Here is a 27,600-nt window from a genome sequence, read left to right as displayed (position 1 = left end):
GCCCTCCTTCTTTCCACCAGAGTTTTTTTCTTTAGTTTGGTCCTGTTGGTGTGCTCTTTTCAAAGGAGCAGAGATTATGATGTACACCACCTCCACAGAGGACTTCCGGGACACAGGCCTGAGTCACCAGAGAGGTTGAGTGCTGTGTATACATCTCTTCTTCCAAGAGAAAGAGAAGGGAAGGCTGAACCAAGACTATTTAGCCAAGAGACAGCCAGCATCGGTCATGTGAGTGTAAACACCTAAAAGCTCAGTCTGAAAGCCCTACCTGGATCTCATCAAGGATACCATGTACAGTTGTATAGAGTGCTCACTATGAGGGCGGCATTTTTGTATAAAGCGAATGAGGGGAGCATTAAGTCCAGCCTGTGTTCTGCTTACGAAGCCCTGTACAGCCACATTGGGCTGCAGCCTCATGAAGGATGGAGCATCCATTTCTAATTCCTTTTTTTTTTTTTTTTTTTTTTTGAGACACAGTCTCTCTGTGTCACCCAAGCTGGAGTGCAGTGGCACAATCTCAGCTCACTGCAACGTCCACCTCCCGGGTTCAAGTGATTCTTCTGCCGCAGCCTCCCAAGTAGCTGGGATTACAGGCATGTCCCACTACTCCCAGCTAATTTTTGTATTTTTTTCAGTAGAGATGGAGGTTCACCATGTTGGCCAGGCTGGTCTCAAACTCCTAACCTCAAGTGATCCACCCACCTCAGCCTCCCAAAGTGCTGGGATTACAGCATGAGCCACCACGCCCAGCCCATTTCTAATTCCTACAAAGGTACTGAGTGGGTGGTCACTGCCCCATTCTGCCATCCTCTTAGGAGGAAGAACTGTGTTGTTCCAGCCCATGGAGAAAGGTGGTCATCTCCCTGAGGTTTCCTGAAAGTTAGCAAATAATTCTGCAGTGAATAAAGCTGGTTTTGATTTACAATAGTTAACCATTAATCATGGCAACACCAATCTAGCAAAGGTAAAAACTGTTTCACTTTGATCCAGCTCTGTAGATCATGAATTAGAATCTAAGAAAGGAGGCAGACCATAAAGTATGTTTTCCTCCTCTTTTCGCTAATGAAATTATTCCTAGCAGTTTTACATCAAAGGTTGAACCTTTGAATCTCCCCATTGGCTCTGCATTCTCTAAGATTCATTCTTCTGCTTTACCTGGAACTCACACAAATTCCATTCTAAGCCAGTCTGTCACCTTGTTCAACACAGTCTTCTTTGATGGTTTTTTCTTTTTGTTCATTTCCTATAAATATCATGGTCCCCTTTCTTGATTTTTCACCTTTAGGAGAGGGATCTGATTGACAAAGCCAAAAGAAAGAAAAGACTCAAGACAGACAAAACGAAAGCACTCAAGAGAGAGAGAGAAGGAAAGATCTACAGGGAAGCAGAGGCTGCCGTCGGTAAGAGAATGTGCTGGCAAGTAACAAAAACTGGAGAAAACTCCTACTGGGGGTCGGGAGGTGGTGTGGGTAATTAGCATGGATCCTACCAGACAAACGCTCTGTTTTGAGTCTCCTTGACCACTAGAGCTAGGATGGTGTTGCAGCCTTACTTCATGTCAATATCTTAATAGATAGAGATAGAGGAAAATGGGGAGACTAGAGGCCTGTGTTCACCAAGAAAAGAAAGTATAATAATAACAGCACCTATTTACTGAATACCTACTCTATTAGGACTCTGTATATATGATCTCATTAAATCCTCACAACATCTCCATGAAGGAAGTTTTATTATTATATTCATGTAGCAACTGAGGTTTAGCAAGGTTGGGTGACTTGCGTAACATCAAGCAGATCAGACAGTAAAGTGGTAGACCCAGGGTTTGTCCTTTCCTATTTGACTCCTAACAGATTCTATTACTACTGCCTCCATAAAATAATAACTATATCACATAATCGGAGTATTGGGTAGTGAGAGCATTTGGGAAGGGGAAGGATGCCACAGTGTTGAATGATCCTCCAAGCTACGGTTTCTGTCTTGATTCCCTGACCAGGAACTCAGATTCCTGTGCTTCTGAAGACTTTCTTTAGCCTAAAACTTACACCCATTCTTTACTTCCCACATGGTACAGAATACCCTCCAAACAAATCCAATGCTGCTGGAAAGGACAACAATGGGTACGCTCCTGAGCAAAATCTATTTTTGAGATTTGCTTGTTTAACTCTTTCTGAGTTTACATTTCTGTAGACCATGAGTTGGGTAGCATTGGCAGGATTAGGAAAAGGAAATACTTGTGGTGTCCCCACCAAAGGTGAAGTGAAGGGAGGGTCCTTAGAGTGTGGAAAGCTAAACTTTGCCAGGTTACAAAGCTGCAACCTCAAGCCAGACTCTCAAGGCATGACTTTCCAGCTGTGTCTATAAGCCTCCCTTCTGGGCAGTCCTGCCCCTACTGTAAGTCGGAGTGAAATAGAACTTATTTAATAGCAAGGGTGGTCTGCAAACTACTCTTCCCAAAACACACGGGGTGTTTGTTACAATGCAGATTCCCACTGAACCAGATTCTGGGGCTGGGGCTCAGGAATCTGCACCGCAGGTGATTCTATTGCATACTAACTTTTAAAAGTTACTAAAAAGGGGCCAGGCATGGTGGCTCACACCTGTAATCCCATCACTTTGGGAAGTGAGCAGATTTCTTGAGCTCAGAGATTAGAGACTAGCCTGGGCAACATGGCAAAGCCCCATTTCTTTTTTTGTTTTGTTTTTTTGTTTGTTTGTTTGTTTGTTCTCCCCATTTATTTATTTTATTGCATTTTAGATTTTGGGGTACATGTGAAGAACATGCAAAATTGTTGCATAGGTACACACGTGGCAGTGTGATTTGCTGCCTTCCTCCCCATCACCTACATCTGGCATTTCTCCCCTTGCTATCTCTCCCCAGCTCCCCACCCCCCACCGTCCCTCCCCTATTTCCCCCCAACTGACCCCAGTGTGTAGTGCACCCCTCCCTGTGTCCATGTGTTCTCATTGTTCAACACCCGCCTATGAGTGAGAACATGCAGTGTTTGATCTTCTGCTGTTCTGTCAGTTTGCTGAGAATGATGGTTTCCAGGTTCATCCATGTCCCTACAAAGGACACAAACTCATCGTTTTTGATGGCTGCATAATATTCCATGGTGTATATATGCCACATTTTCCCTATCCAGTCTATCGTCGATGGGCATTTGGGTTTGTTCCAGGTCTTTGCTATTGTAAACAGTGCTGCAATGAACATTCGTGTGCACGTGTCCTTATAGTAGAACGATTTGTAATCCTTTGGATATATACCCAGTAATGGGATTGCTGGGTCAAATGGAATTTCTATTTCTAGGTCCTTGAGGAATCGCCACACTGTCTTCCACAATGGTTGAACTAATTTACACTCCCACCAACAGTGCAAAAGTGTTCCTATTTCTCCACATCCTCTCCAGCATCTGTTGTCTCCAGATTTTTTTTTTTTTTTTGAGACGTAGTTTTGCTCTTGTTACCCAAGCTGGAGTGCAATGGCCCGATCTCGGCTCACTGCAACCTCCGCCTCCTGGGTTCAGGCAATTCTCCTGCCTCAGCCTCCTGAGTAGCTGGGACTACAGGCACGTGCCACCATGCCCAGCTAATGTTTTGTAGTTTTAGTAGAGACGGGGTTTCACCATGTTGACCAGGATGGTCTTGATCTCTTGACCTCGTGATCCACCCGCCTCGGCCTCCCAAAGTGCTGGGATTATAGGCGTGAGCCACCGTGCCCGGCCTAGTCTCCAGATTTTTTACACTTGATCTTAGCCAAAAGGCCGAGAAGCGATAGTCTCCAGATTTTTTAATGATCGCCATTCTAACTGGCGTGAGATGGTATCTCAATGTTGTTTTGATTTGCATTTCTCTGATGACCAGTGATGATGAGCATTTTTTCATATGTTTGTTGACCTCATGTATGTCTTCTTTTGTAAAGTGTCTGTTGATATCTTTTGCCCACTTTTGAATGGGCTTGTTAGTTTTTTTTCTTGTAAATCTGTTTTAGTTCTTTGTAAATTCTGGATATCAGCCCTTTGTCAGATGGGTAAACTGCAAAAATTTTTTCCCATTCTGTTGGTTGCCGATTCACTCTAACGACTGTTTCTTTTGCTGTGCAGAAGCTGTGGAGTTTGATTAGGTCCCATTTGTCTATTTTGGCTTTTGTTGTCAATGCTTTTGGTGTTTTGGTCATGAAGTCCTTGCCTACACCTATGTCCTGAATGGTTTTGCCTAGATTTTCTTCTAGGGTTTTTATGGTGTTAGGTCTTATGTTTAAGTCTTTAATCCATCTGGAGTTAATTTTAGTGTAAGGTATCAGGAAGGGGTCCAGTTTCTGCTTTCTGCACATGGCTAGCCAGCTTTCCCAACACCATTTATTGAACAGGGAATCCTTTCCCCATTGCTTGTTTTTGTCTGGTTTGTCAAAGATCAGATGGTTGTAGATATGTTGTGTTGCCTCTGAGACCTCTGTTCTGTTCCATTGGTCTATATCTCTGTTTTGGTACCAGTACCATGCTGTTTTGATTACTGTAGCCTTGTAGTATAGTTTGAAGTCCAGTAGTGTGATGCCTCCCGCTTTGTTCTTTTTGCTTAGAATTGACTTGGCTATGCGGGCTCTCTTTTGATTCCATATGAAGTTTAAGGTGATTTTTTCCAGTTCTGTGAAGAAGGTCATTGGTAGCTTGATGGGGATAGCATTGAATCTGTAAATTACTTTGGGCAGTATGGCCATTTTCACGATATCAATTCTTCCTAACCATGAACATGGAATGTTTCTCCATCTGTTTGTGTCCTCTCTTATTTCATTGAGCAGTGGCTTGTAGTTCTCCTTTAAGAGGCAAAGCCCCATTTCTACAAAAAATACAAAAATTAGCTGGACATGGTGGTGCACCTGCAGTCCCAGCTACTCAGGAGGCTGACGTGGGAGGATCACTTGAGCCCAGGAGATCAAGGCTGCAATGAGCCATGATCATGCTACTGGGTGACTACTCCAGCCTGGATGACAGAGCAAGACCCTATCTCAAAAAAAAAAAAAAAAAAAAAAGTTACTAAAAATGATGTCTAGAGATCACATTAACTCAGCTATGTCTCTATTCCCAATTGTTCTGCCCCAGGAAAATCAAAGGACTCAAAGGCTAAAAAAAATTTAGAAAAAAACCCAGGAGCCCAAAGGAAAAGGACACTGAAGGAAAGAAATCTGGAGAAAGCGGCAGAGCAGAGTGGGCCTGATGTCATTCACTCTGAGGAAACAGAAGACACCTCAAATAGAAGTTCCTTCGCTTCAGACTCCTTTGTAGAGGACCCTTGGCTTTCTCCCAAATATGATGCCCAGGAGACCCAAGTTTCTCTAGATGGAAGATCATCACCCTCCCAGATTGCAACTGTCACTGGCAACATGGAACCTAAAGGAGAGAGAAGCTGTGAGGACCCTTCCAAAGTCAAGTCTGATGTCCTCGGCTTGACAGAGGGAGTTCTGTCCTCACTTGGCACAAGTGCAGAGGTGAGAAAAGCTGCCCTTAATTATATTGCACTTACTGAAACAGCTCTAATACCTAATGGTCTTATTGTTCTCCTTTGGTATCTTCTGACCCTAGTAAGACCTGATCAAAGATGCAGGGGTGGCAAAACCCCTCTGAAGTGATGCATTCTGTGAGGCCCCCACACTGCCAGGGCAAGTATCCACCCTGTAAAGAATAGGGTGGATAATGAGCACAGTACCCATCTGTGAGGGGTGCAGGACTCATGGTTACAGGGAAAGGTGGATACTGGCTATCAGAGTCAAGCATATTTACTTGACTTAGGCTAGGGCTCATCTATTGCTTGCCTCCCAAAGGCTGTGGAAATTTCTGCTTTCCTAATCTGTGTTTCTGTGGTATACAGCTGGAACAGAGGCAGTATGTATACATATATAAAACAGATACTGTATACATATATCTGTTTTTACAAGGTGCTTTTGGGCCGGGCACAGTAGCTCACGCCTGTAATCCCAGCTCCTTGGGAAGCTGGGGTGGGCGGATCATGAGGTCAAGAGTTAGAGACCAGCCTGGCCAACATAGTGAAACCCTATCTCTACTAAAAATATAAAATTTAGCTAGGCATGGTGGTGTGTGCAAGTAATCCCAGCTACTAGGGAGTATGATGTGAGAAAATTGCTTGAACCCGGGAGGCAGAGGTTGCAGTGAGCAAAGATCATGCCACTGCACTCCAGCCTGAGCGACAGAGCAATACTCCATCTCAAAAAAGAAAAAAATACAAAGGGTGCTTTTGCATGTAAGAGTCACTTTGTTCCAGAGGCTTTGATTCTTATGCGGAGGTCTGAAGAGAAAACTGAGTGTAAGGAAAAATTAACCTTGAAAATTGCTGCAATTAGGCCCGATGCGGTGGCACATCCCTGTAATCCCAGCACTTTGGGAGGCCAAGGCAGGAGCATTGCTTAAGATCAGGAGTTTGAGGCTGCAGTGAGCTATGTTTATGCCACTGCACTCCAGCCTGAGCAGCAGGACAAGATTCTATCTGTAACCAAAAAAAGAAAGAAAGAAAAGAAACAAAGAGAGAAAAAAGAAAGAAGGAAGGAAGGAAGGAAGGAGGGAGGGAGGGAGGGAGGGAGGAAGGAAGGAAGGAAGGAAGGAAGGAAGGAAGGAAGGAAGGAAGGAAGGAAGTCCCTGCAATTAACCAAAAAAGAGTACCATATAGAGACATCATCTGTCAGTATGACCAACACAACCAATTTTCCTTCTGATGTTAGAATAGATTACTATTTCTTCCACTGAGACTAAGGTACTGAACTTCATTTTGACATCTTATACAAAAAATTAAAAAGTAGCTTTAAACACTACAAATGCACACACGGCTAAGCCACCATGGTTAAACTCACATATGTTACATTAACCTTTACAACCACACTGTGAGCCAACTATGATTAGCCCCATTTTACAGATCCAGAAATAGAAGCTAGAGGGAGTTAAATGCAGATTGCCAGAAATTACGCAACCATTGAGTGGTAGAGCCAAGACTTAAGCTTAGGTCCTTTGACTCTAAGTTCAGGACTCTTGTCACTATTTTAAATTATTATCTATTTACTTATTTTATGGCCCATGGTCTTCCAAAAAGGATTCCAGGAAGATTTTCCTCTATAGTTCTCAGTCTCTCCCAGCTGCCGGGATCACAAAATTCCACTCTGCACAACAGATGAAAATTTCAACCTATGGGCAGAACTTTTCTGAGCCTGCGTGATCATCAACATGTCTTAGATTTATTGTCATAGTATTGTGCTGCCTCTGCAAAGGCTAAAAAGCAGGGAGATTTTTCTCTGAGTTGGATACACAGAGTTCCTGGAAGGCTTGCCTCTCAAGGTTCCTTCATAGGCATATTTCTGAGGAAGAGGCATTAGGGAGAAAAGGAAAGCTATAACAACCTTCATATAAACTGAAATAACAACCTTCCATTGGAAAGGTGAGTTTCTATGGGATTAAATGTGAGTCTGACCCATCTATACCTGAGATTGCCCTGGTAAAATAGCTTCTATCTAGAACCTGTGGTTCCCAACTCTGGCTTCATGTTAGAATCACTCAAGAAATTTTTCAACAACTGAGGGCTTCCACCTAGAGATTTTCATTGGTCTGGGTAGAGTCTTGGCCTCAGGTACTTTTGTTTTTATTTGTGTGTGTGTGTGTGTGTGTGTTGAGTGTGTGTGTGTGTGTGTGTGTGGTGTATGTATGCATGTATGTGTGTATATATGCATGTATGTGTGTATATATATGTACATATACATACATATATTCATACATATATATAACCATCATATGTAAATATATATATATATGTGGTTTTTTTTTTTTTGAGGCAGAGTCCTACTTTGTCGCCAGGCTGGAGTGCAGTGGTGTGATCTTGACTCACTGCAACCTCCGCCTGCAGGGTTCAAGCAATTCTCCTGCCTCAGCCTCCCAAGTAGCTGGGACTACAGGTGTGCGCCACCGTGCCCAGCTGATTTTCGTATTTTTAGTACAGGCAAGGTTTCACCATATTGGCCAGGATGGTCTCAATCTCTTGACCTCATGATCCGCCCACCTTGGCCTCCCAAAGTGCTGGGATTACAGGCATGAGCTACTGTGCCAGGTATTTATATAGTTTTGAGACAGAGTCTTGCTTTGTCACCCAGGAGTGCAGTGGCATGATCATAGGTCACTTGTTACCTTGAACCCCTGGGCTCAAGCAATCCTCCCACCTCAGCCTCCCAAAATGCCACTGTGCCCAGTCTCAAGTAATTTTTGAAAGCTCCTTGGGTAATTCTAAAGTGCAGCTAGGGTTGAGAACTCTAGAACCTACCATGTACTGGACATTATGTTGGCACTTTCATTATTTCAGCTAATCCTGGCGACAATATCATGAAGAAGACAATATCGGGAAGTTTAAGTTGTAATCCCTAAATCCCAGAGCAAGTAAGAGACAGAGTTGAATCAAGGTCAGTCAGACCCAAAAGTCCAAGCTGGTGGCAGCTGAGTCTGCAGCTGTGGGCAGAGTATGGAGTCTGCTTTATGAGGCCATCTTTGATTAGAGACAACATTGTCTGGGGTGGAGAAGGGCTCAGTGCTGAGACTGACCTATCTGTTCCTTGCACTGAGAACACTCTGGTTTCTTAGGCCCTCCTCACTAAGAGGGAACAGAAGAAGGCTTCCCAGGACAGACTTCGAACAGAAAGAGCGGAGATGAGGCGGCTGGAGGTGGAGAGGAAGAGAAGGGAGCAGGAAGAGCAGAGGCAGCTCCAGCAGGAGCAGCTGGAGAGGGCAAAAAAGATGGAGGAGGAGCTGGAGCTGGAGCAGCAGAGACGCACAGAAGAGATGCGGTAGGTCGGGCAAGCCAAAGAGACTACAGCCATGTTCAGAAGCAGAAGAAAAGAAGGCAGTGGTTGACCTCCCCTAGAGACAATGTTTGGTTCTGAGGCTCATGCCCCAAAGTAAAACAGCATGCGTTATTTTTCTCTGCCCTCAGTTTTCCTAGGAACAACACCGACCAGAGAAAAGCTGCAGCGTCTCAGCCAAGGGCATGGGTATATTCTGCTGAATGTCACTCACATTCAGGTTTACAACCCCACGTGAGGGTTACTCACATTGATGGTCATCAGATCTTCTTGGGAAGGCCCTGAAATTCAGTCCAGCAAACATTTGCCAGGCTCCTGCGCTTTGCTGTCTGCACTGTGCTAGCCCCTTTCACAGGCCTCAACTGCAATTTAATCTTCACAACAACCCTGTGAGGCAGGAGTTTTGAAATCCTTAAGAATGAAAAATGAACTTTTGTGCCAGGGTACAGAGCTGTGTACTGAAACTCTGGTTTCTAGCCCACTGGGCTCTTGTCTCTGCTCTTCAATCCTGGCTTCCCTTGGAAAACTGAGTGTCCTGGGAATGGGATGCTCCCCGTGGCCAGTGGGCTCAGAGCCTCCCCCATGGGCACTGTCTTTTGGCTCGTCTCACAAGGATGCCTCAGTGTTTTCTGCCATTTCCCTGCCCATCTTGTGTTTTCTCAGCTTGAGGAAACAGAGACTCCAAGAAGAACAGCAGCGGCAGGAGGAGGAGGAGAGAAAGCAGCAGCTCCGGTTGAAAGCAGCCCAGGAGAGAGCTCGGCAACAGCAAGAGGAGTTTCGGAGGAAACTACGAGAACTACAGAGAGAAAAGCAGCAGAAGGAAGCTGAGAGGGCCGGTGAGGGGGTTCTTGAGCTCTTTGCATCTCTCTTCTATTTGGGGCAGAAACATTTTTATCCAACTGTGAGTGTTCATTTATTCCTATCCTAGGCCTTAGTGTGTTAAGCACTCAAAATATATAAACATTTTTTTCAAAATGATTATGTATGACTATAGTGTGTTAATATAGATCTAAATAAGAAAGTAATGACTTGCTTTTGGAAGTGACTCCAGAGGCCTTCTCTCAATCCAACAACCTCCTGAACTGGGACCTTGCCCTTCCCTTTGCCCTTTCAGCATTGCTCAGGAGCTACCTAAATTGGAGACACAGCCTTACTCCTTTCTTCCTTCCCTAGCAAACGGAAACAGTCACAAGCAGCTGACAGTTTCAGGACACCTTCAGGTGCTGATGTGTGGAATCTCACCAGCCTCTTTTTAAAAATTATTACTTATTTTTAATTGACATAGAATAATTGTACATATTTACAGAGTACAATGTAATATTTGACACATATACAATGTGTAATTATCAAATCAGGGTAATGAGCATATCCATCACCTCAAACATTCATCATTTGTGTTGGGAACATTCAAAATCCACTTTTTTTTTTCTTCAAAATCCACTCTTCTAGCCAAGTGTCGTAACTCACGCTTGTAATCTCAGAATTTTGGGAGGGTGAGGCAGGTGGATCACCTGAGGTCAGGAGTTCGAGACCAGCCTGGCCAACATGACAAAACCCTTTCTCTACTAAAAGTACAAAAACTAGCTGGGTGTAGTGGCATGTGCCGATAGTCCCAGCTACTCGGGAGGCTGAGGCAGAATTGCTTGAACCCAGGAGGCAGAGGTTGCAGTGAGCCAAGATAGCATAATTGCACTTTAGCCTGGGCAATAAGAGCAAGACTCTGTCTCAAAAAAAAGAAAAAATCTACTCTTCTAGCTATTTGGAAATAGAGGTTGTTGTTACAGTCACCTACAGTGCTATAGAACACTAGAACTTATTCCTTCTATCTAGGTGTACTTTTTTTTTTTTTTTTTTTGAGACGGAGTTTCGCTCTTGTTACCCAGGCTGGAGCGCAATGGCCCGATCTCAGCTCACCGCAACCTCCGCCTCCCGGGTTCAGGCAATTCTCCTGCCCCAGCCTCCTCCTGAGTCGCTGGGATTACAGGCACGCGCCACCATGCCCAGCTAATTTTTTGTAGTTTTAGTAGAGACGGGGTTTCACCATGTTGACCAGGATGGTCTTGATCTCTTGACCTCGTGATCCACCCGCCTCGGCCTCCCACAGTGCTGGGATTACAGGCTTGAGCCACCGCGCCCAGCTAGGTGTACTTTAGTACTTTAACCAACCTCTCCCTAACCCCTCAACAACTCCCTACCCTTCCCTTCCTCTAGTAACCACTGTTCTATTCTCTACCTCCATGAGATCAATGTTTTTAGCTTTCCATGACTAAAAACATTTTATTTATTTTTCTATGCCGAGCTTATTTCACTTAATGTAAGTCCTCTCAGGATCATTCACGTTGTCATAAAAGACAGAATTTTATTCTTTTTATGGCTAAGTAGTATTCCATTATGTATATATACCACATTTTCTTTATCTGTTCATCTATCGATGGACATATATATTGATTCTATATCTTGGCTATTGTGAAGAGTGCAGCAATAAACATACAAGTGCAAGTATCTCTCAATATTTTGATCTCCTTTCCTTTGGACATATACTAGCAGTGGGATTGCTGGGTCCAGCCACGCCTTTGAGGAAGAGATAAGAACTTTAGCAGACCACACTGTGGCCACTTCCTGATTCTGGCTGTAGACTCAGTGCAGCTGAGGAAGCACCAAGTTTCTCTAGACCCTGATCTGACACCGCTCCCCAACCCAGCTTCATACCACCACATAAACACACCGGGCTCTGGAAAAATTCTTCCCCAAGGCTTTGTATTAACTGCATAGTGTACTATACATAGTAGGTGCTTAATAAAAAAAACTTTTTTTTTTTTTTTTGAGACGGAGTTTCCCTCTTGTTGCCCAGGCTGCAGCGCAGTGATGCAATCTCAGCTTATCGAAACCTCTTCCTCCTGGGTTCAAGCAATTCTCCTGCCTCAGCCTCCCAAGTAGCTGGTATTATAGGCATGCACCACCACACCCAGCTAATTTTGCATTTTTAGTAGAGATGGGGTTTCTCCATGTTGGTCAGGCTGGTCTCAAACTCCTGACCTCAGGTGATCTACCCACCTTGGCCTCCCAAAGTGCTGGGATTACAGGCATGAGCCACCGTGCCTGGTCAGGACTCTTAAATTAGTAAATTAATCCCCAAGGTACTCCCGAGAGAGGATCTGGCAGCCAGCTAGCTGGTTAAACTGCAAAATTTCTCACAGGGAGTCCCTCAGAATCACACATTTGAGAGTTGGATCAGAAAATTGTTTTCCCCAATAATGATCCCTGCTGAGCCCACCCTCTTTTCTATTCTCCAGAGGCAGAGAAGCAAAGGCAAAAGGAATTGGAAATGCAGTTAGCAGAGGAACAAAAACGCCTGATGGAAATGGCTGAAGAGGAACGATTGGAGTACCAGCAGCGGAAACAGGAAGCGGAAGAGAAGGCTCAGCTGGAGGCAGAGGAGAGGAGGCAAAAGGAAGAGGAAGCAGCAAGACTGACTCTGGAAGAAGCCACAAAACAAGCCCAGGAACAGGCCAGGTACTGGACATTTGGGCAAGTTGCCATTGGAGGGTTGTTCAAGGGCTTCACTGTCCAGCGCTAATGCTAGCCTTGCGCTGCCTTTGGACAAGAAAAGTTCCCCCACCCCAAGCATGGTTTGGAAGACAGAAAGGCATAGAGGGATTCTTTTGCTGCTGATATCAAGGATTCCTCCATGGCTTAAAGAAGTTATACTGAAACTACAAGGGAGTTGAGAGAGATCCACCTCAATCATCTAGTTTATAGATGAAAAAGGCATGTCCCAAAGAGGAAAAGGATCTTGATCACGAACAAACAGTGACTTAGGAACAATGCCAAGACCAGATCTAAGACCCCCTAATTCCATACCCATTGCCTTCCTTGGTATCTACTGAATGCCTGTTATGTGCCAAACACTGTTACAGACACTAGGAATTCAGGAGTATCAAAGACGGAGAAGATGGCTCCTCCCATCGCATTTACATTCTAGGGGCAGGGGTGGGGACAAACTCTAAACAAAGACTTTTTTTTTTTTTTTTTTTTTTAAGACAGAGACTCATTCTGTAGCCCAGACTGGAGTGCAATGGCGCAATCTCAGCTCACTGCAATGTCCACCTCCCAGGTCCTGGTTCAAGCTATTCTCCTGCCTCAGCCTCCCGAGTGGTTGGGATTATAGGCATGTGCTGAGATGCCCAGCTAATCTTTGTATTTTTAGTAGAGACAAGGTTTCACCATGTTGGCCAGGCTGGTCTTGAACTCCCAACCTCGTAATCCACCTGCCTTGGCCTCCCTAAGTGCTGGGATTACAGGCGTGAGACACCGCACCCAGCCAACAAAAACTTTTTAAAGCCAGCAATAAATGCTATGCAGAAAAAATTTTAAAATGTGATAGGACGCCGGGCACAGTGGCTCACACATGTAATTCTAGCACTTTAGGAGATGAAGACAAGAGAATCACTTCGAATCCCTTGAGCTCAGGAGTTCAAGACCAGCCTAGGCAACAAAGTGAGGCTCCCATTCCTACAAAAAAATAAAAATAAACAATTACCCGGGTATGGTGGTGAATGCCTGTGGTCCCAGCTATACAGGAGGCATTTGCAAAGTTTCTCACAAGGAGTCCCTCACAATCACAGATTTGAGAGCTGGATCAGAAAATTGTCTGGGAGGTCAAGGCTACAGTGAGCCAAGATCAAGTCACTGTACTCCATGAGCAAGACTCTTTTAAAAAAAAAAAAAAAGAGAGAGAAAAAAAAAAACAAGGGAGGCAGGCATGGTGGCTCACATCTATAATCCTAGCACTTTGGGAGACCGAGGCGGGTGGATCACCTGAGGTCCGCAGTTCGAGACCAGCCTGGTCAACATGGTCAAACCCCATCTCTACTAAAAATACAAAAATTAGCTGGGTGTGGTGGCGGGCACCTGTCATCCCAGCTACTTGGGAGGCTGAGGCAGGAAAACCACTTGAACGTGAGAGGCAGAGGTTGCAGTGAGCCGAGATCAAGCCATTGCACTCCAGCCTGGGTGACAAGAGTGAGGAAAAAAGAAAAAAAGATGTGATAGAATTGCATGTGGCTTAATTGGTTAACCAGGGCAAGACCTCTCAGAAGAGGTGTCAAATATGGTGAAACTTGAATGACAAAGAGCCACATAAACATCTGGGAGAAAAAATATCCCAGCATGTAAACAGTAAGTATAAAGGTCTGAAGAAAGAAATGAGGCTGGCATGTTGGAAGAATAAAAGACAGTATGGATGGAATGAAGGGGACAAAGGGCAAAGGATACTTCCAGGTGAAGTTAGGGACACAGGCCAAGACCAGATCTAAAATGAGGGCCTTGTTAGAAGAAAAAGCACAGAAACAAAGTCATCAGGGTTTTCCCCCTTTATTCTCCTATAATACTGATTATCATTGCATCTTACTGATAATAAAAACTGAGGTATATATTTCAATTGACTCTTTAAAAGCTAGGACCTCTATAGTAGCTACATCATGAACTTCTCCTCCTTAGAGAAAGTAACTAAAAACTGTCCCTCTTTAGAACCACCAAAGTTGCAAGGTAAAGAGGCACCACCCAGAAAACCATGTGATTCCAACCTTAACTGTAAATACTTTTCCCCTTCAAATATCTGTCCACAACTTAAGCTGAATCTAAGATGATAAATATTCTTTAGGGGACCAGAAAGCCAATGCAACTCAATTTCAAGGTTGTCTACTAACCTTGAGTTCTTCCTCCTCTGGACTTTCCTCAGCTGTTAGGTGAATTACAAAATGAATCATTAGGCAAGCCCTCACTTCATTTCAAAATTATCTACTCCATGTCCCATAGCAGCAGAATTAGGTTCCTAAATATCGAGACCACAAGCTAACTATTGGGAGTTCCAACTTTCCACGAGAAGGAAACTGACAGTCATCCAAGGCAAAGCTGGGCAATTTATAAGGATAGTCCAAGTAGCTGAAAGCAGAAAACCAACTTAACAAAAGGGATGAGGAGAAGAGCCTCACTCTACCAAGACTCAGGAGAATTGCATATCAACTGGCTTTATTTCATCTTCACTGTGTGACACTGGCCCAGGTACTTTAAGTTCTCTGGCCTGTTTTCTCACCCCACCCCCCACTTTTTTTTTTGAGACAGAATCTCACTCTGTTGCCCAGGCTGGAGTGCAGGGACACAATCAGCTCACTGCAACCTCCACCTCCCAGATTCAAGAGATTCATGCCTCAGCCTTCCGAGTAGCTGGTAGGGAGCCACCAGGTTGGCTAGTTTTTATTTTTTTTTTTTCAAATCTTCAAAATAGTCTGTATTCTACATTTTTGGTATAAAAAATCCACAAGTTAAGCACACCACAGTGTAGGCAGAGACATACAACACTGAACTTCCATAACAGTCAATGGTACAGTCAAACATCACGTGTACAGATCACACAATTTAGATGAACTGAAATTATAAGATAAAATAAAATCCAATTTCAGAAAACGAAACTCAAATGATTAAGGATCCCTGAAATATTCTTAACCCTAATGAGATTTCTCACTGGACTCAAGTCATTTAGTAGTGAGGCATTCACAATATGACTCTATTAACCCAGTCTAGGAATTTTGGGGAGCCGAATGAGTAGCTGCATCAGACACTCTGACAAAAAATAGTAACCAATTTTTGACGTGAAAACGCCTCTTAATTTGGCTCTAAACACATCAATCAGGCTTTTGAAATGCATCCTCCTCCTTGCCCCTCATATTTTAAACCAGTTGTTGTTCACAGAACAGTTTGCATGATACATTTGTTCAAACATAGCTCAGTTTTCTCGCACCAAAGCAAATTTGGGTTAGGTTCATGTGTGCAGACACAACCTATGAGGAGGGTCCAAAAGTCACCCTCCACTATTGCCTGAGGAGATATGAAAGCAGCAGAAGTAACGGGATCTGTGCTTGGGGCACATTGCAGGTTTCAGAGGATCCTTGTGAAAGACTAGTTACAAGATGACAAGTGGGGAGAAGTTCAAGGAAAGGAGGAAATTAGTCTGACTGGCTTTCTGTCCTGCACTGTTGATTCAATGGAGACTGGCAGGAGGAAGTGGAAGACTAAGGTTGGAGATGGAATGGGTGGGGCAAGGGATGGAAAGGAAGATGGGGACAACTAATGTGTTCCATTTACAACAATATAAATCAAAAACTTAAAGGAGATTAAAGACCAATCAGAATAATTTGGCAACTGTAAGTCTTAGGAAGATCTAAGTTCCCTTTAATCCTAATTTGACATTTTATTACCAAACTCAAAGAGCAGTATGGTATACTATTACTCCAGAGAAATTAAAGGAAGATCCTTAGGGCGGCTTCACCCACATTCATATTATGAATGGATACCTTCCCTACCTCAAAATGCTTTAGGGAGATACCCACCATTACATGATTCCTTATTAAATTTGAAAAGTGCCTGAAAGTTTGGGCACCAGAAAGACACCCCAACGACATATGTCTAAACTCCAACTTCAGGTTAATATGACTAAAGCAGTTACATTGTGAGAAGTGCTGAAGGTATGTGACGTCTTCCTGGCACAAAGGTGGCCTTGGTTCCTCAGCAGATAGTGTAGCCACCATCTGAACCACCCATGAAGAAGTTCCCCTTCCGCTGAGTTATAAGGCTGTTGGCTCCCTGCATGACTGCAAGCTGAGCAGCATTGGGAGGGCATCCAGGAGGTGGAGGAGGAATGTTGCTAGCAGTAGCCCAGCTCCAAATCTAGCACCCGCATCATACTCTCCTTCCACCAGCCCTGTAGAGCCAGCTGGATAGATGGGACCCACTGGATAATAAGCCATGGGGATTGTGGAACCAAAGGCCCAACAGCCACAGACTGGGCCATGGGAAGTTACAGAGATGCTCCAGGAAATGCAGCTGACATGGTGGGGACTGTGGCAGCCCCTGGGTGCACAGTGCTCAGATCAGAGCTCTGAGTAGGCAGGTAGAGCATCAGTATAGGGTGGAGCCTGAGGAATATGCAAGGTCTGAAGGTATACTGGATTCCCAGGAGGCTGCACAGGGTAGGTTGGCTGTGCTGGATACTGACCTTTGCTGTTCACACTGGCTGCAGGTCCGGTTCACACCGGCATTGTGGGGACCATTTTTTTCATCCTCTTTCTGTTCAGAGCCACTTCTGTCACGTCACAGTCCCTCCACCTAACATCACTCAACACCTGAGTGGCGCTGCCCCCCAGTTTTTCTATTTTTAGTAGAGATGGGGTTTCACCATGTTGCTCAGGCTAATCTCAAACACCTGGCCCATCTGCCTGCCTCAGCCTCCCAAAGTCCAGGAATTACAGGCATGAGCCACTGCACCTGGCCCTTTCTTCATCTCTTAAACGAGGGCGTCCTTTTCAGCAGTATTAAGAATTGAGTTGGCCCGCCACGGTGGCTCACACCTGTAATCCCAGCCCTTTGGGAGGCTGAGGCGGGCAGATCACGAGGTCAGGAGTTCAAGACCAGCCGGGCCAATATGGTGAAACCCTGCCTCTACTAAAACTACAAAATTTGGCCAGGTGTGGTGGCACGCACCTGTAGTCCCAGTCACTCAGGAGGCTGAGGCAGAAGAATCGCTTGAACCCAGGAGGTGGAGGTTTCAATGAGCTGAAATAGTGCCACTGCACTCCAGCCTGGGCAACAAAGCAAGACTCCATCTCAAAAAAAAAAAAAAAAAAAAAAAAACACTGTGAGTTATGCCTTTCCTTTTACTTTTCCAATAGGAGGCTCGTGGTACTGTAAACCTCATATGTAAATTTACTAAATGAAGAGTATGATCTTCCACTAAAATTCAAGATCAACAGCCCCAAGTCTAATTGATAATTATTCAAATCTAAAGTTATCCAGCTAGCTTATAAGGACAATTTCTAGGGTGCTTAATAATTATTGTAATTGGGGTGGGGTTGTCTCCTTAGGCAAAAAGCTGCTTTGGAGAAACATCTTCATTTCCATCAAGAACTCCGTAAGGAAGCCAGTAGCCTGCAGTGGACACACAACATTTCCAGACCATGGGTTTACTCTTATTTCCAGTTCCTACAAATACCCAGGCCTTAAGGCTAGAAGAAAACTAAAGAGTAAGTTGGGAGGTGGTGACAAAAAGAGAAACTTCCCTTTTTAATAAAGTTCCAAGGGCCTGGCATGGTGGCTCATGCATGTAACCCCAACATTTTGGGAGGCTGAGGTGGGATGCTTGCCTGAGGCCAGGAGTTCGAGACCATCCCAGGCAACATAGTGGAAACTCCATCTTTATAAAAAAAAATTTCAATTAGCCAGGCATGGTGGGGTGTGCCTGTAATCCCAGCTACTCAGGAGGCTGAAGCAAGAGGATCGCTTGAGCCTAGGAGTTCCAGGCTGCACTGGGCTATAATGGTGCCACTACACTGCAGCATGGGTGAGAGTGAGACCCTGTCTCTTAAAAGAAGTTTCATCCTACCCCAGTGCCTCCCCCTCCGCATCCCCTCCCCACCTCCCACCAAAAAAAAAAAAAAAAAAAAAAGTTTCATCCTGACCCATTTAGTTCCACTTCATCTGGTTAACCTCAACCCAGCCTAAGACATTCTTTACTCTGAAACCTCCATTTCCACCACCCCTCAACAACTCACACACACTTTGTTCAACCCAATTGAACTCTTCACTCACCTAAATCCTTTATGTTCTCCAGAACCACATAAATCCAGAAGCCTTGGTGCCTAAAACTGCCCATAATTTCAGTCTGAAACACTAACATGGTCTTAGGATAGTCAAAGTATTTCATTTCAGTCAATGTGTCTGAAAGAGTTGCAGATAATTGAAAATTGTGTAATGCAAATAATTTTGAATTAGCTCAGAGAAACTAATTTATATATTCAAATATATGTTAGGAAATTTTATTATACACCTCTGTAAAGCAAAACCACAACCATTTTACCCTAAGGATCTAAAACTTAATGTCTATTTAGAACAATGTGTATTTGTAATCACTTGATAAATGTTCATTTCAGCAAAATGAGCTGTTTTGTGAGGCCATTCTCATATCCTCAAAGTACAGATTCTAGAGCTGTACTGTTGAGTAACACAGCACCAGTTATATGTAGCTACTTAAATTTGTTAAAACATTCTTAGTTACAACAGCCCCATTTCAAGTGCTCAGTGGTCATATGTGGCTATTGGCTACTGTACTGGACAGCACAGATGTAGAATATTTCCATGACAGGAAATTCTATTGGGTAGCATTACTCTAGAGCCCTGAACATTAATAAATCTTGAGTTTTAGCCCCTGTGCCTTGAAGAATTAACAACTCACAAAATTTCTCCAGTTGAAAAATTATTGACTCTACCAGGATGTCTTTTTTTGAAACAGTCTCGCTCTGTAGCCCAAGGTAGAGTGCAGTGGCACAATCACAGCTCACTGCAGTCTTGACCTCCTGGGCTCAAGCAATCCTCCCACCTCAGCCTTCCAAGTAGCTGGGACTACAGGCATACACTACCACATTTGGCTAATTTGTATATTTTTAGTACAGACGGGGTTTTGTCATGTTGCTCAGGCTGGTCTCAAACTCCTGGGCTTGAGTGATCTGCCTGCTTCAGCCTTCCAAAGTGCTGGGGTCACAGGCACAAGCCACTGTGCCAGGCCCAGGATGAACCTGGATTAGATATTGATCTTTAACATCTCTCTTTTAATATTTAATAACATATCCCTTTAACAAAATGGATGATGAAAGGTATTTTTAGCATGCAAGTTATATAAAAGGATGTTATTTAAATCCAGAGCATCTGAACCTGAATTTTTTCACAAATTTCTTTTGGCCCTACTCTATACTTCACCGTCTACAGATGAAAAGCTTAATATTTGCAAGTAATTACCTCCAATTCCTCATTAATGTTTGTTAAGGTATTTGCTTTCTACAGAAACTACACCTCTACAACCCAGAAATCAAACCTGTTTGGAGTCTGTATTGCTGTTACTGGACTTGCTTAGATTTGATCCTTATTTTATATAAGAATTAAATAGAAATAAAATAGTCAAACACTAGATAATATCACAGTAAACTTCAATATGTCATCTAAGCATTTTCTCAAGCTTGTGGACCTTAAATGCACATTCATTCATTCAATCAATTCATTCAACAGTACTTAATCAGATAAGAAAGGAACATCTCAAATAATTCAACCCACAACAGAACAAACACAAGGAAATCATCTTTGTGGGGGAAATTACCATTGCTAACTTTAGTTTTTCCCTTCTTTTACAGATTTAGATGTTGCAGTCAAGCACCAGATAAGAGTGGCTTCACTAAATTTTATTCTTCCCTTAAGAAATCTAATAATGTGTTAAAATTTTTGTTGTGAAATGCCTATTTATCAGCACTGCTAATCAGATAAGCACGTTTAACCATAGCAGAGAGCAGTGCATTTAGAAGAATCCAAAAAACTAAAAACAAGAAGATTATTTCCCCAGTAGCTAAATCACACCACCGAAATCCTGAGAGCCTTCAGACATTTAGAAGTGCAAACAAAATTGAGATACCAAACTGGCCGTGCACGGTGGCTCACACCTGTAGTCAGGAGTTCCCGACCAGCCTGACCAACATGGAGAAACCCTGTCTCTACTAAAAATACAAAAATTAGCCAGGCGTGGTGGTACATGCCTGTAATCCCAGCTACTCAGGAGGCTGAGACAAGAGAATCACTTGAACCCAGGAAGTGTGAAGGCTGCAGTGAGCAGAGATCACGCCATTGCACTCCAGCCTGGGCAACAAGAGTGAAACTCTGTCTGAAAAAAAAAAAAAAAAAAAAAAAGAAACAAAAATTTACATGGTTCAAATACCCAATCAGATCTGTTTTTCAGTCTTGACAGAAATATGCAACTCTGGAGGATTTTCTTAAAATAGGCCTAGTTCTTAGTCACTGTTTAAGGAATACAAGGATAAATATCAAGTGACAATCTAAAAGCTATAACTTACCCTATACAAATAATTTTTCAGTCAGGGTCAAACATAAGAACTATAAGATCAAACCAATCTCTTTCTCAAAAGGTGACTTGAATAGGTATGTAAGCTATAACAGTTTATAGCTTATGCATTCAAGGTGGGTTTTATTTGGTCTTCTAAAGTAGTTAGATGGCATTCTATTTGAGATAATATGAAACTGGACTGTATGTATGCAGAGATATAGTAAATTCTGTGATTCATTAGCATTAAAAATAAAAGTTAAGACCTCTAATACAAACAAACTAATCTGGTATTTGAATTTTACACAAAGTTTAAACATTTAAGATATAAAGAAATAAGGCCACACCAGGTGCAGTGGCTCACGCCTGTAATTCCAAAACCTTGGGAGGCCAAGGGGGGTGAATCACGAGGTCAAGAGATTGAGACCATCCTGGCCAACATGGTGAAACCCCATCTCTACTAAAAATACAAAAATTAGCTGGGCATGGTGGCACGCGCCTGTAGTCCCAGCTACTTGGAAGGCTGAGGCAGGAGAATCACTTGAACCCAGGAGGCAGAGGTTGCAGTGAGCTGAGATCGCACCACTGCACTCCAGCCTGGCTACACAGCAAGACTCCATCTCAAAAAAAAAAGCAGAAAGAAAGCAAGCCAGGCCAGTCACAGTGGCTCAAGCCTGTAATCCCAGCACTTTGGGAGGCTGAGGTGGGCAGATCACAAGGTCAGGAGTTCAAGACCAGCCTGGCCAATATGGTGAAACCCCATCTCTACTAAAAATACAAAAATTAGCCAGGCATGGTGGCGCGCCTATAGTCCCAGCTACTTGGGAGAGTGAGGCAAAAGAATTGCTTCAACCTGGGAGGCAAAGGTTGCAGTGAGCCGATCACACCACTGCACTCCAGCCTGGGTGACAGAGCAAGACTCATCTCAAAAAAAAAACTACACACACACACACACACACACACACACACACACAGAGAGAGAGAGAGAAATAAAAGGAAAACATAAAGTATACCAAGCCTTACCATTCTGTAAATTGTTAAAGGAACAATTGAAATTATCAATATAAATCAATTAAGAATTTTTGGCATGCCCATTTATTCAACATGATTAGGTAACTGTATCATATATATGTTCCATACAGGAATATCAAGTTTTTTTTAAAAAAACAGAACACTGAGTATTAAAAAAGTATTACGGCCCTAATTAAATCCTTGATTCAGAAGGCACTTCAGTAACTTTCAGTGCTTCAAAGTCATTAACATCATCACTGTACAGTAATGAAGGAAAAATTTGTACCAGGTGTAATTTCCAGTATCTATGCAAGAAAACCTTACTTTAGGCTTTTCTTTCTTTACAATTGAAATAAAATAAGCATTAGTACGATTTTTACAAATATCGTTTATTTTAATGAAGCTGGTACAGACAATGTCCATTTAAAACCCATATCCCAGGCCAAAAAGGTACAAATAAAATCAAAAAGAGCAGTGTTCTGTTGTATTCATTTCTGCATGTATAGCTTTATTAATTGCTAATGAAAATTAGAACTTTTCTGGGATCTTCTGACAAGATTTTTTAAAAATCTTAAAATGCCTTTTCTTCAGTGAAGCCATCTTTGGAGTTACTCTCACCTTATCTGTCATCTTGACTTCAACCTGATATTCCTCTTCTTTTGGTCCAGACCCTCAAATTTTGAAAGTAGCTTCATTAAGGAAAGGTCATTTTTCCACAGTTCAGTTCTCTGAAAAACTTCCATCTCCCACTGAAAGTCACAGTCCAGGAGTGAAGCAATCACATGCTACAACATCAGGGCCAATTGGAAAGTCATTATGAACACTTGCATTGGTCGATCTTATTTATCACCACAAGCTTAAAAATGCAATGTCCTGAAAAAGGTGCCCTCTCTGTGCACACGTAATTTTTAAAAAGGAAAGGGCAATATGAAGGGGACTGAGGCTTGATCACCAAAAATCAGCACAATGAAAACAAACAATAATGAATAATGACCACTAGAATTCAAATTACCAGATGTTTCAAAGAGATGGGGTGCCACTTTTCAATTCTGTTTTGAACACCACATTACAAAAGAACTAGTTTTAAAAATAAAAAAGGATTGAGGGAAAAGAAAAAAAATAAAAAGATTATCTAAACTGTTGAATGACCCCCAGTTTGTTCCTGATAAACTTCAATCACATCTTCTTCCTCCATTCCCAGCTGTAAGAGGAAAGAAAAATGTTAGTAGAATACAAAAGCACTGTTTTTAAATTGGCTACAATTATGTGGCCACCAATTTAAAAGTGCAAAGAGATCCAATTGTGACCCATACTTACAATCCTCTAAGATTAAGAATCCTGCTTTCTGGCCGGGCGCGGTATCTCATGCCTGTAATCCCAGCACTTTGGGAGGCCGAGGAGAGTGGATCATTTGAGGTCAGGAGTGTGAGACCAGCCTGGCCAACATGGTGAAACCCCATCTCTATTAAAAATACAAAAAGTAGCCAGACACCTGGAATTCCAGATACTTGAGAGACTGAGGCAGGAGAATCACTTGAACCCACGAGGCAGATGTTGCAGTGAGCCGAGATCATACCACTACACTCCAGCCTGGGTGACAGAGTGAGACTCTATCTCAAAAAAAAAAAAAAGAAAAAAAAAGAATCCTGGCTGGGCACAGTGGCTCACCCCTATAATCCCAGCACTTTGGGAGGCCGAGGCGGGCAGATCACGAAGTCAAGAGATCATGACCATCTTGGCCAATATGGTGAAACCCCGTCACTACTAAAAATACAAAAATTAGCTGGGAGTGGTGGCATGCGCCTGTAATCCCAGCTACTTGAGAGGTTGAGGCAGGAGAATTACTTGAACCCAAGAGGTAGAGGTTGCAGTGAGCAGAGATTGCACCACTGCACTCCAGCCTGGGCGACAGCGGGAGACTACGTCTCAGGAAAAAAAAAAAAAAAGAAAGAATCCTATTTTCTTTAAAGAACACAGAGGTGTCTTTCCGTCTCATTCTGTCTATTGAGTTATCCATCTTACTTTCCTGAGTCAATTTCACTGCCGAAGTTTATTCGCTGTTTAAAACTGAAGTGTTGGCTGGGCACGGTGGCTCACACCTCTAGTCCCAGGACTTGGCCAAGCCGAGGTGGATGGATCACTTGAGGTCAGGAGTTCAAGACCAGCCTGGCCAACATCATGAAACCCCATCTCTACTAAAACTATATAAATAAGCTGGGTACAGTGGCGCATACCTATAGTTCCAGCTACTCGGGAGGCGGAGACAGGAGAATTGCTTGAACCCAGGAGGCAGAGGTTACAGTGAGCCGAGATCGCACCACTGCACTACAGCTTGGGCAATAGAGCAAGACTCCGTCTCAAAAAAAAAAAAAAAAGATGTTTTTAACAACTATGTTAAAGAACTTTTAAATCTAATGAAACATGTGTTTAATAGTTAAAATGAGTTTGACGGCATATATACTAATTTGTTGTTTTGTTTTGGTTTTTTTTTGAGACAGGGTCTCATTATGTTGCCCAGGCTGGAGTACAGTGGCACAATCTCAGCTCACTACAACCTCGGACTCCTGGGCTCAACCTCAGCTCACTGCAACCTCAGCATCCTGGGCTCAACAAATCTCCCATTTCAGCCTCCCCAGTAGCTGGCACTACAAGCATATGCTACCATAGCCAGCTAATTTCTCTATTTTCAGTACAGACATGGTTTCACCATGTTGCCCAGGCTGGTCTCAAACTCTTGACCTACAGTGATGCAGCCCACCTCAGCCTCCCAAAGTGCTGGGATTACAGGCGTGGATCACTGTGCCTGACCAAAAAGTTTTAAATTTTATAGGTAACATTTTTGTGTAGAATTTTAACTATGAAAATTAAATATGTTAAAAAATTTTTTAAAAAAAAGAAAAATATGTGAAGAAATTTAAACATAACAGATATGAATTAGGATTTTAAAATGATCAGAATGGCTCTAGTGGTAAGCTATCTTGGTTGTGGCACATTTATTAATATTTAAATAATTATTAAAGATGCTTTTAAGACAATTTTAATTGCTCATATAGCATGATAATTATTGCAAAGAATAAAATTCCAAATTGTTATTAGAAACCTTCAAAACAAGAAGACAGCACGAGTCCTTGAGCTATAAAGAATATGAGGCTACAAACTTCAAGAAGTACACTCACAGAGACAAGTGAATAACAGCACAGGAGGGTCACTCCTTTAAAGACCTACTCTCTCCCACTGCCCCAACATTCCTCTGAAAAGATAATCTCTTAATTACAAGGAATGTCTAAGGCATGTGTCAGTAAAATGTATTAGGTATCTACTGTACAGTCCCAGAGATTATGCCAATAAGAACAAAACTCCATCTCAAAAAAAAAAAAAAAAACATTAACATCACCAATAAGGGGGCTTCATGGCTTCATGTGCTCCAAATATAACCTGAGAAAGACACATTCATTTATGCAGTATTCCAGCCAAAAATATATAGCTTGAATCTAGTCATGAAGGAAGAGACAACCCCAAAGTAAGGGACTGTCTAGAAAATAATTGGTTGGTATTCTGAAAAAATATCAATGTCATGAAAGACAAAGAAAGGCCAAAGAACTGTTCCAAATAAAGGGTGATTAAAGGCACACTCTAATAAAATATGTGATACTAAATTGAATCCTGTGCTGGGGAGGAAATTTGTTACACGACATAATTGGGACAAAAGACAAAATTAGGTTGTACATTAAGATTAAAGTATTCTAATAGTGTTACGTTTCCTGAATTTGATTAATAGTACAGTGGTAATGTAAAATAATATGTTTTCTTAAAAAATGCACACTTAACAAGGCATAAATGGCCATAGGGTACACAAGCTACTCCCAAATGGTTTGGAGGAAGAGGAAAAATACACACACACACGTACACACAGAGTGCGCACACACACATGCACAAAATAATTAAGCAAAGATATCAAAATGTTAAAAATAGGTGAATCTGGCTGGGCACAGTGGCTCACACCTGTAATATCAGCACTTTGGGAGGCCAAGGCACGTGGATCACCAGAGGCCAGGAGCTCAAGACCAGCCTGACCAACATGGTGAAACCTCATCTCTACTAAATTAAAAAAAAAAAAAGAACAGCCAGGCATGGTGGCACATGCCTGTAATCCCAGCTACCTGGGAGGCTGAGGCAGGAGAATCACTTGAACCCAAGAGGTGGAGACTGCAATGAGCTGAGATCGTGCCATTGCACTCAAGCCTGAGCAACAAGTGTAAAACTCCGTCTCAAAAAAAAAAAAGTTAATCTTGGTGGAGAAAAGTTGCTATACTGTTATTGCAAACTCTGTAAAATAAAAATTATTTCAGGCCGGGCATGGTGGCTCACGCCTGTAATCCCAGCACTTTGGGAGGCCGAGACAGCGGATGACCTGAGGTCAGGAGTTAGAGACTAGCCTGGCCAACATGGTGAAACCCCATCTCTACTAAAAATACAAAAATTAGCCAGGCATGGTGGCACGTGCCTATAATCCCAGCTACTCGAAAAGCTGAGGCAGGAGAATCGCTTGAACCCAGGAGATGGAGGTTGCAGTGAGTCGAGATCGCACCACCGCATTACGGCCTGGGCCACCAAGTGAGACTCTCTCTCTCTCTCTCTGTCTCTCTCTGTCTCTCTCTCTCTCTCTCTCTATATATATATATATTTTTTTTTTTCCAAAGAAAAAACATTTAAAAATGGAAAAATGTCAAAAAGAACACAGATACCAAGGTAAAGGCATTCCCACTGGCAACTATCTAAAGAGGGATATTAATATAGTTTCAAAGCCACTCCCCACAGATTATTGATTACATGGGAAAATTATAACTTTATATTGGATAAATCTGCCAGTTACCACCTTAACTAAGTGATCAAAGTTAACATTAACAGGACAGTTATCATGAACTTCCTGACATAATACACTCAGAAGTACATAGCTTCAATCTGTGCCATCCCCCACAAAAAAAAAAAAAAAAAAGCAAAACTTAATCTGATCATGAGGAAGCATTACACAAACCCAAAGCGAAGGACTTAAAAAAAAAAAAAAAAAAAGGTCAGTATGATTATAAAAGACCAAGGAACTGTTCCAGATTCAAGAAAGCTAAAGAGGCAAGACAGGCCAGGCTTGGTGGCTGACGTCTGTAATCCCAGCACTTTGGTGGGCGGATCCTTGAGGTCAGGAGTTCAAGCCAGCCTGACCAACACAGTAAAACCCCGTCTCTACTAAAAATACAAAAAAATTAGCCAGGCATTGTGGCACACCCCTGTAGTCCCAGCCACTCAGGAGGCTGAGGCAGGAGAATTGCTTGAACCTGGAGGCGGAAGCTGCAGTGAGCTGAGATCGCACCACTGGACTCCAGCCTGGGCAACAGAGTGAGACTCCACCTCAAAAACAAAGAGGCATGACAAGACAAGTAGTTAGAATGCATATCCTGGATGAGTCAAGTAAAAAGATGTTCATAAAGGACCTTATTGGGACAGACAGCAACATCTGACTATTTTAACTGCATACTCAATAACAGGCCAGGCATGGTGGCTTGCCTGTAATCCCAGCACTTTGGGAGGCTGAGGCAGGAGGATCACTTGAGGCCAGGTGTTCAAGACCAGCCTGACCAACATGACCAAACTCTGTCTCTACTAAAGACACAGAAATTAGTTGGGCATGGTGGCAAACACCTATAATTCCAGCTATTTGAGTGGCTGAGGCATGAGAATTGCTTCAACCCAGGAGGTGGAGGTTGCACTGCACTCCAGCCTGGGCGGCAGACCAAGATTGTCTCAAAAAAAAAAAAAAAAAAAA

The 27,600-nt window shown here is 42.9% G+C and overlaps 2 protein-coding genes and 1 pseudogene across 2 annotated transcripts in view; 1 reads left to right on the top strand and 2 right to left on the bottom strand.

Moving 5' to 3' along the window:
* The window catches only part of KIAA2012 (KIAA2012 ortholog), a 127,858-nt gene extending 109,809 nt beyond the window's left edge, over positions 1-18,049 (top strand). Inside the window, exons 16-22 of the mRNA XM_032278637.1 lie at positions 66-228; positions 1,286-1,400; positions 5,097-5,482; positions 8,622-8,824; positions 9,503-9,675; positions 12,133-12,352; positions 17,758-18,049. Coding sequence (XP_032134528.1) covers positions 66-228; positions 1,286-1,400; positions 5,097-5,482; positions 8,622-8,824; positions 9,503-9,675; positions 12,133-12,352; positions 17,758-17,896 — 1,399 coding nt within the window. The 3' untranslated portion in view covers positions 17,897-18,049. The remainder of the gene's footprint in view (positions 1-65; positions 229-1,285; positions 1,401-5,096; positions 5,483-8,621; positions 8,825-9,502; positions 9,676-12,132; positions 12,353-17,757) is intronic.
* On the bottom strand, positions 16,311-16,923 carry LOC116551933 (annotated as a pseudogene).
* A 4,064-nt stretch (positions 18,050-22,113) lies between the features above and the next one.
* The window catches only part of SUMO1 (small ubiquitin like modifier 1), a 36,383-nt gene continuing 30,896 nt past the window's right edge, over positions 22,114-27,600 (bottom strand). Inside the window, exon 5 of the mRNA XM_032278636.1 lies at positions 22,114-22,983. Coding sequence (XP_032134527.1) covers positions 22,915-22,983 — 69 coding nt within the window. The 3' untranslated portion in view covers positions 22,114-22,914. The remainder of the gene's footprint in view (positions 22,984-27,600) is intronic.

Source organism: Sapajus apella, unplaced genomic scaffold (assembly GCF_009761245.1).
Source record: "Sapajus apella isolate SASKATOON/1434 unplaced genomic scaffold, GSC_monkey_1.0 scaffold10, whole genome shotgun sequence".
In the NCBI taxonomy this organism is placed as follows: Eukaryota; Metazoa; Chordata; class Mammalia; order Primates; family Cebidae; genus Sapajus; species Sapajus apella.
The sequence above is the reverse complement of the archived record's forward strand: the minus strand, read 5'-3'. Positions and strand labels throughout refer to the sequence as shown.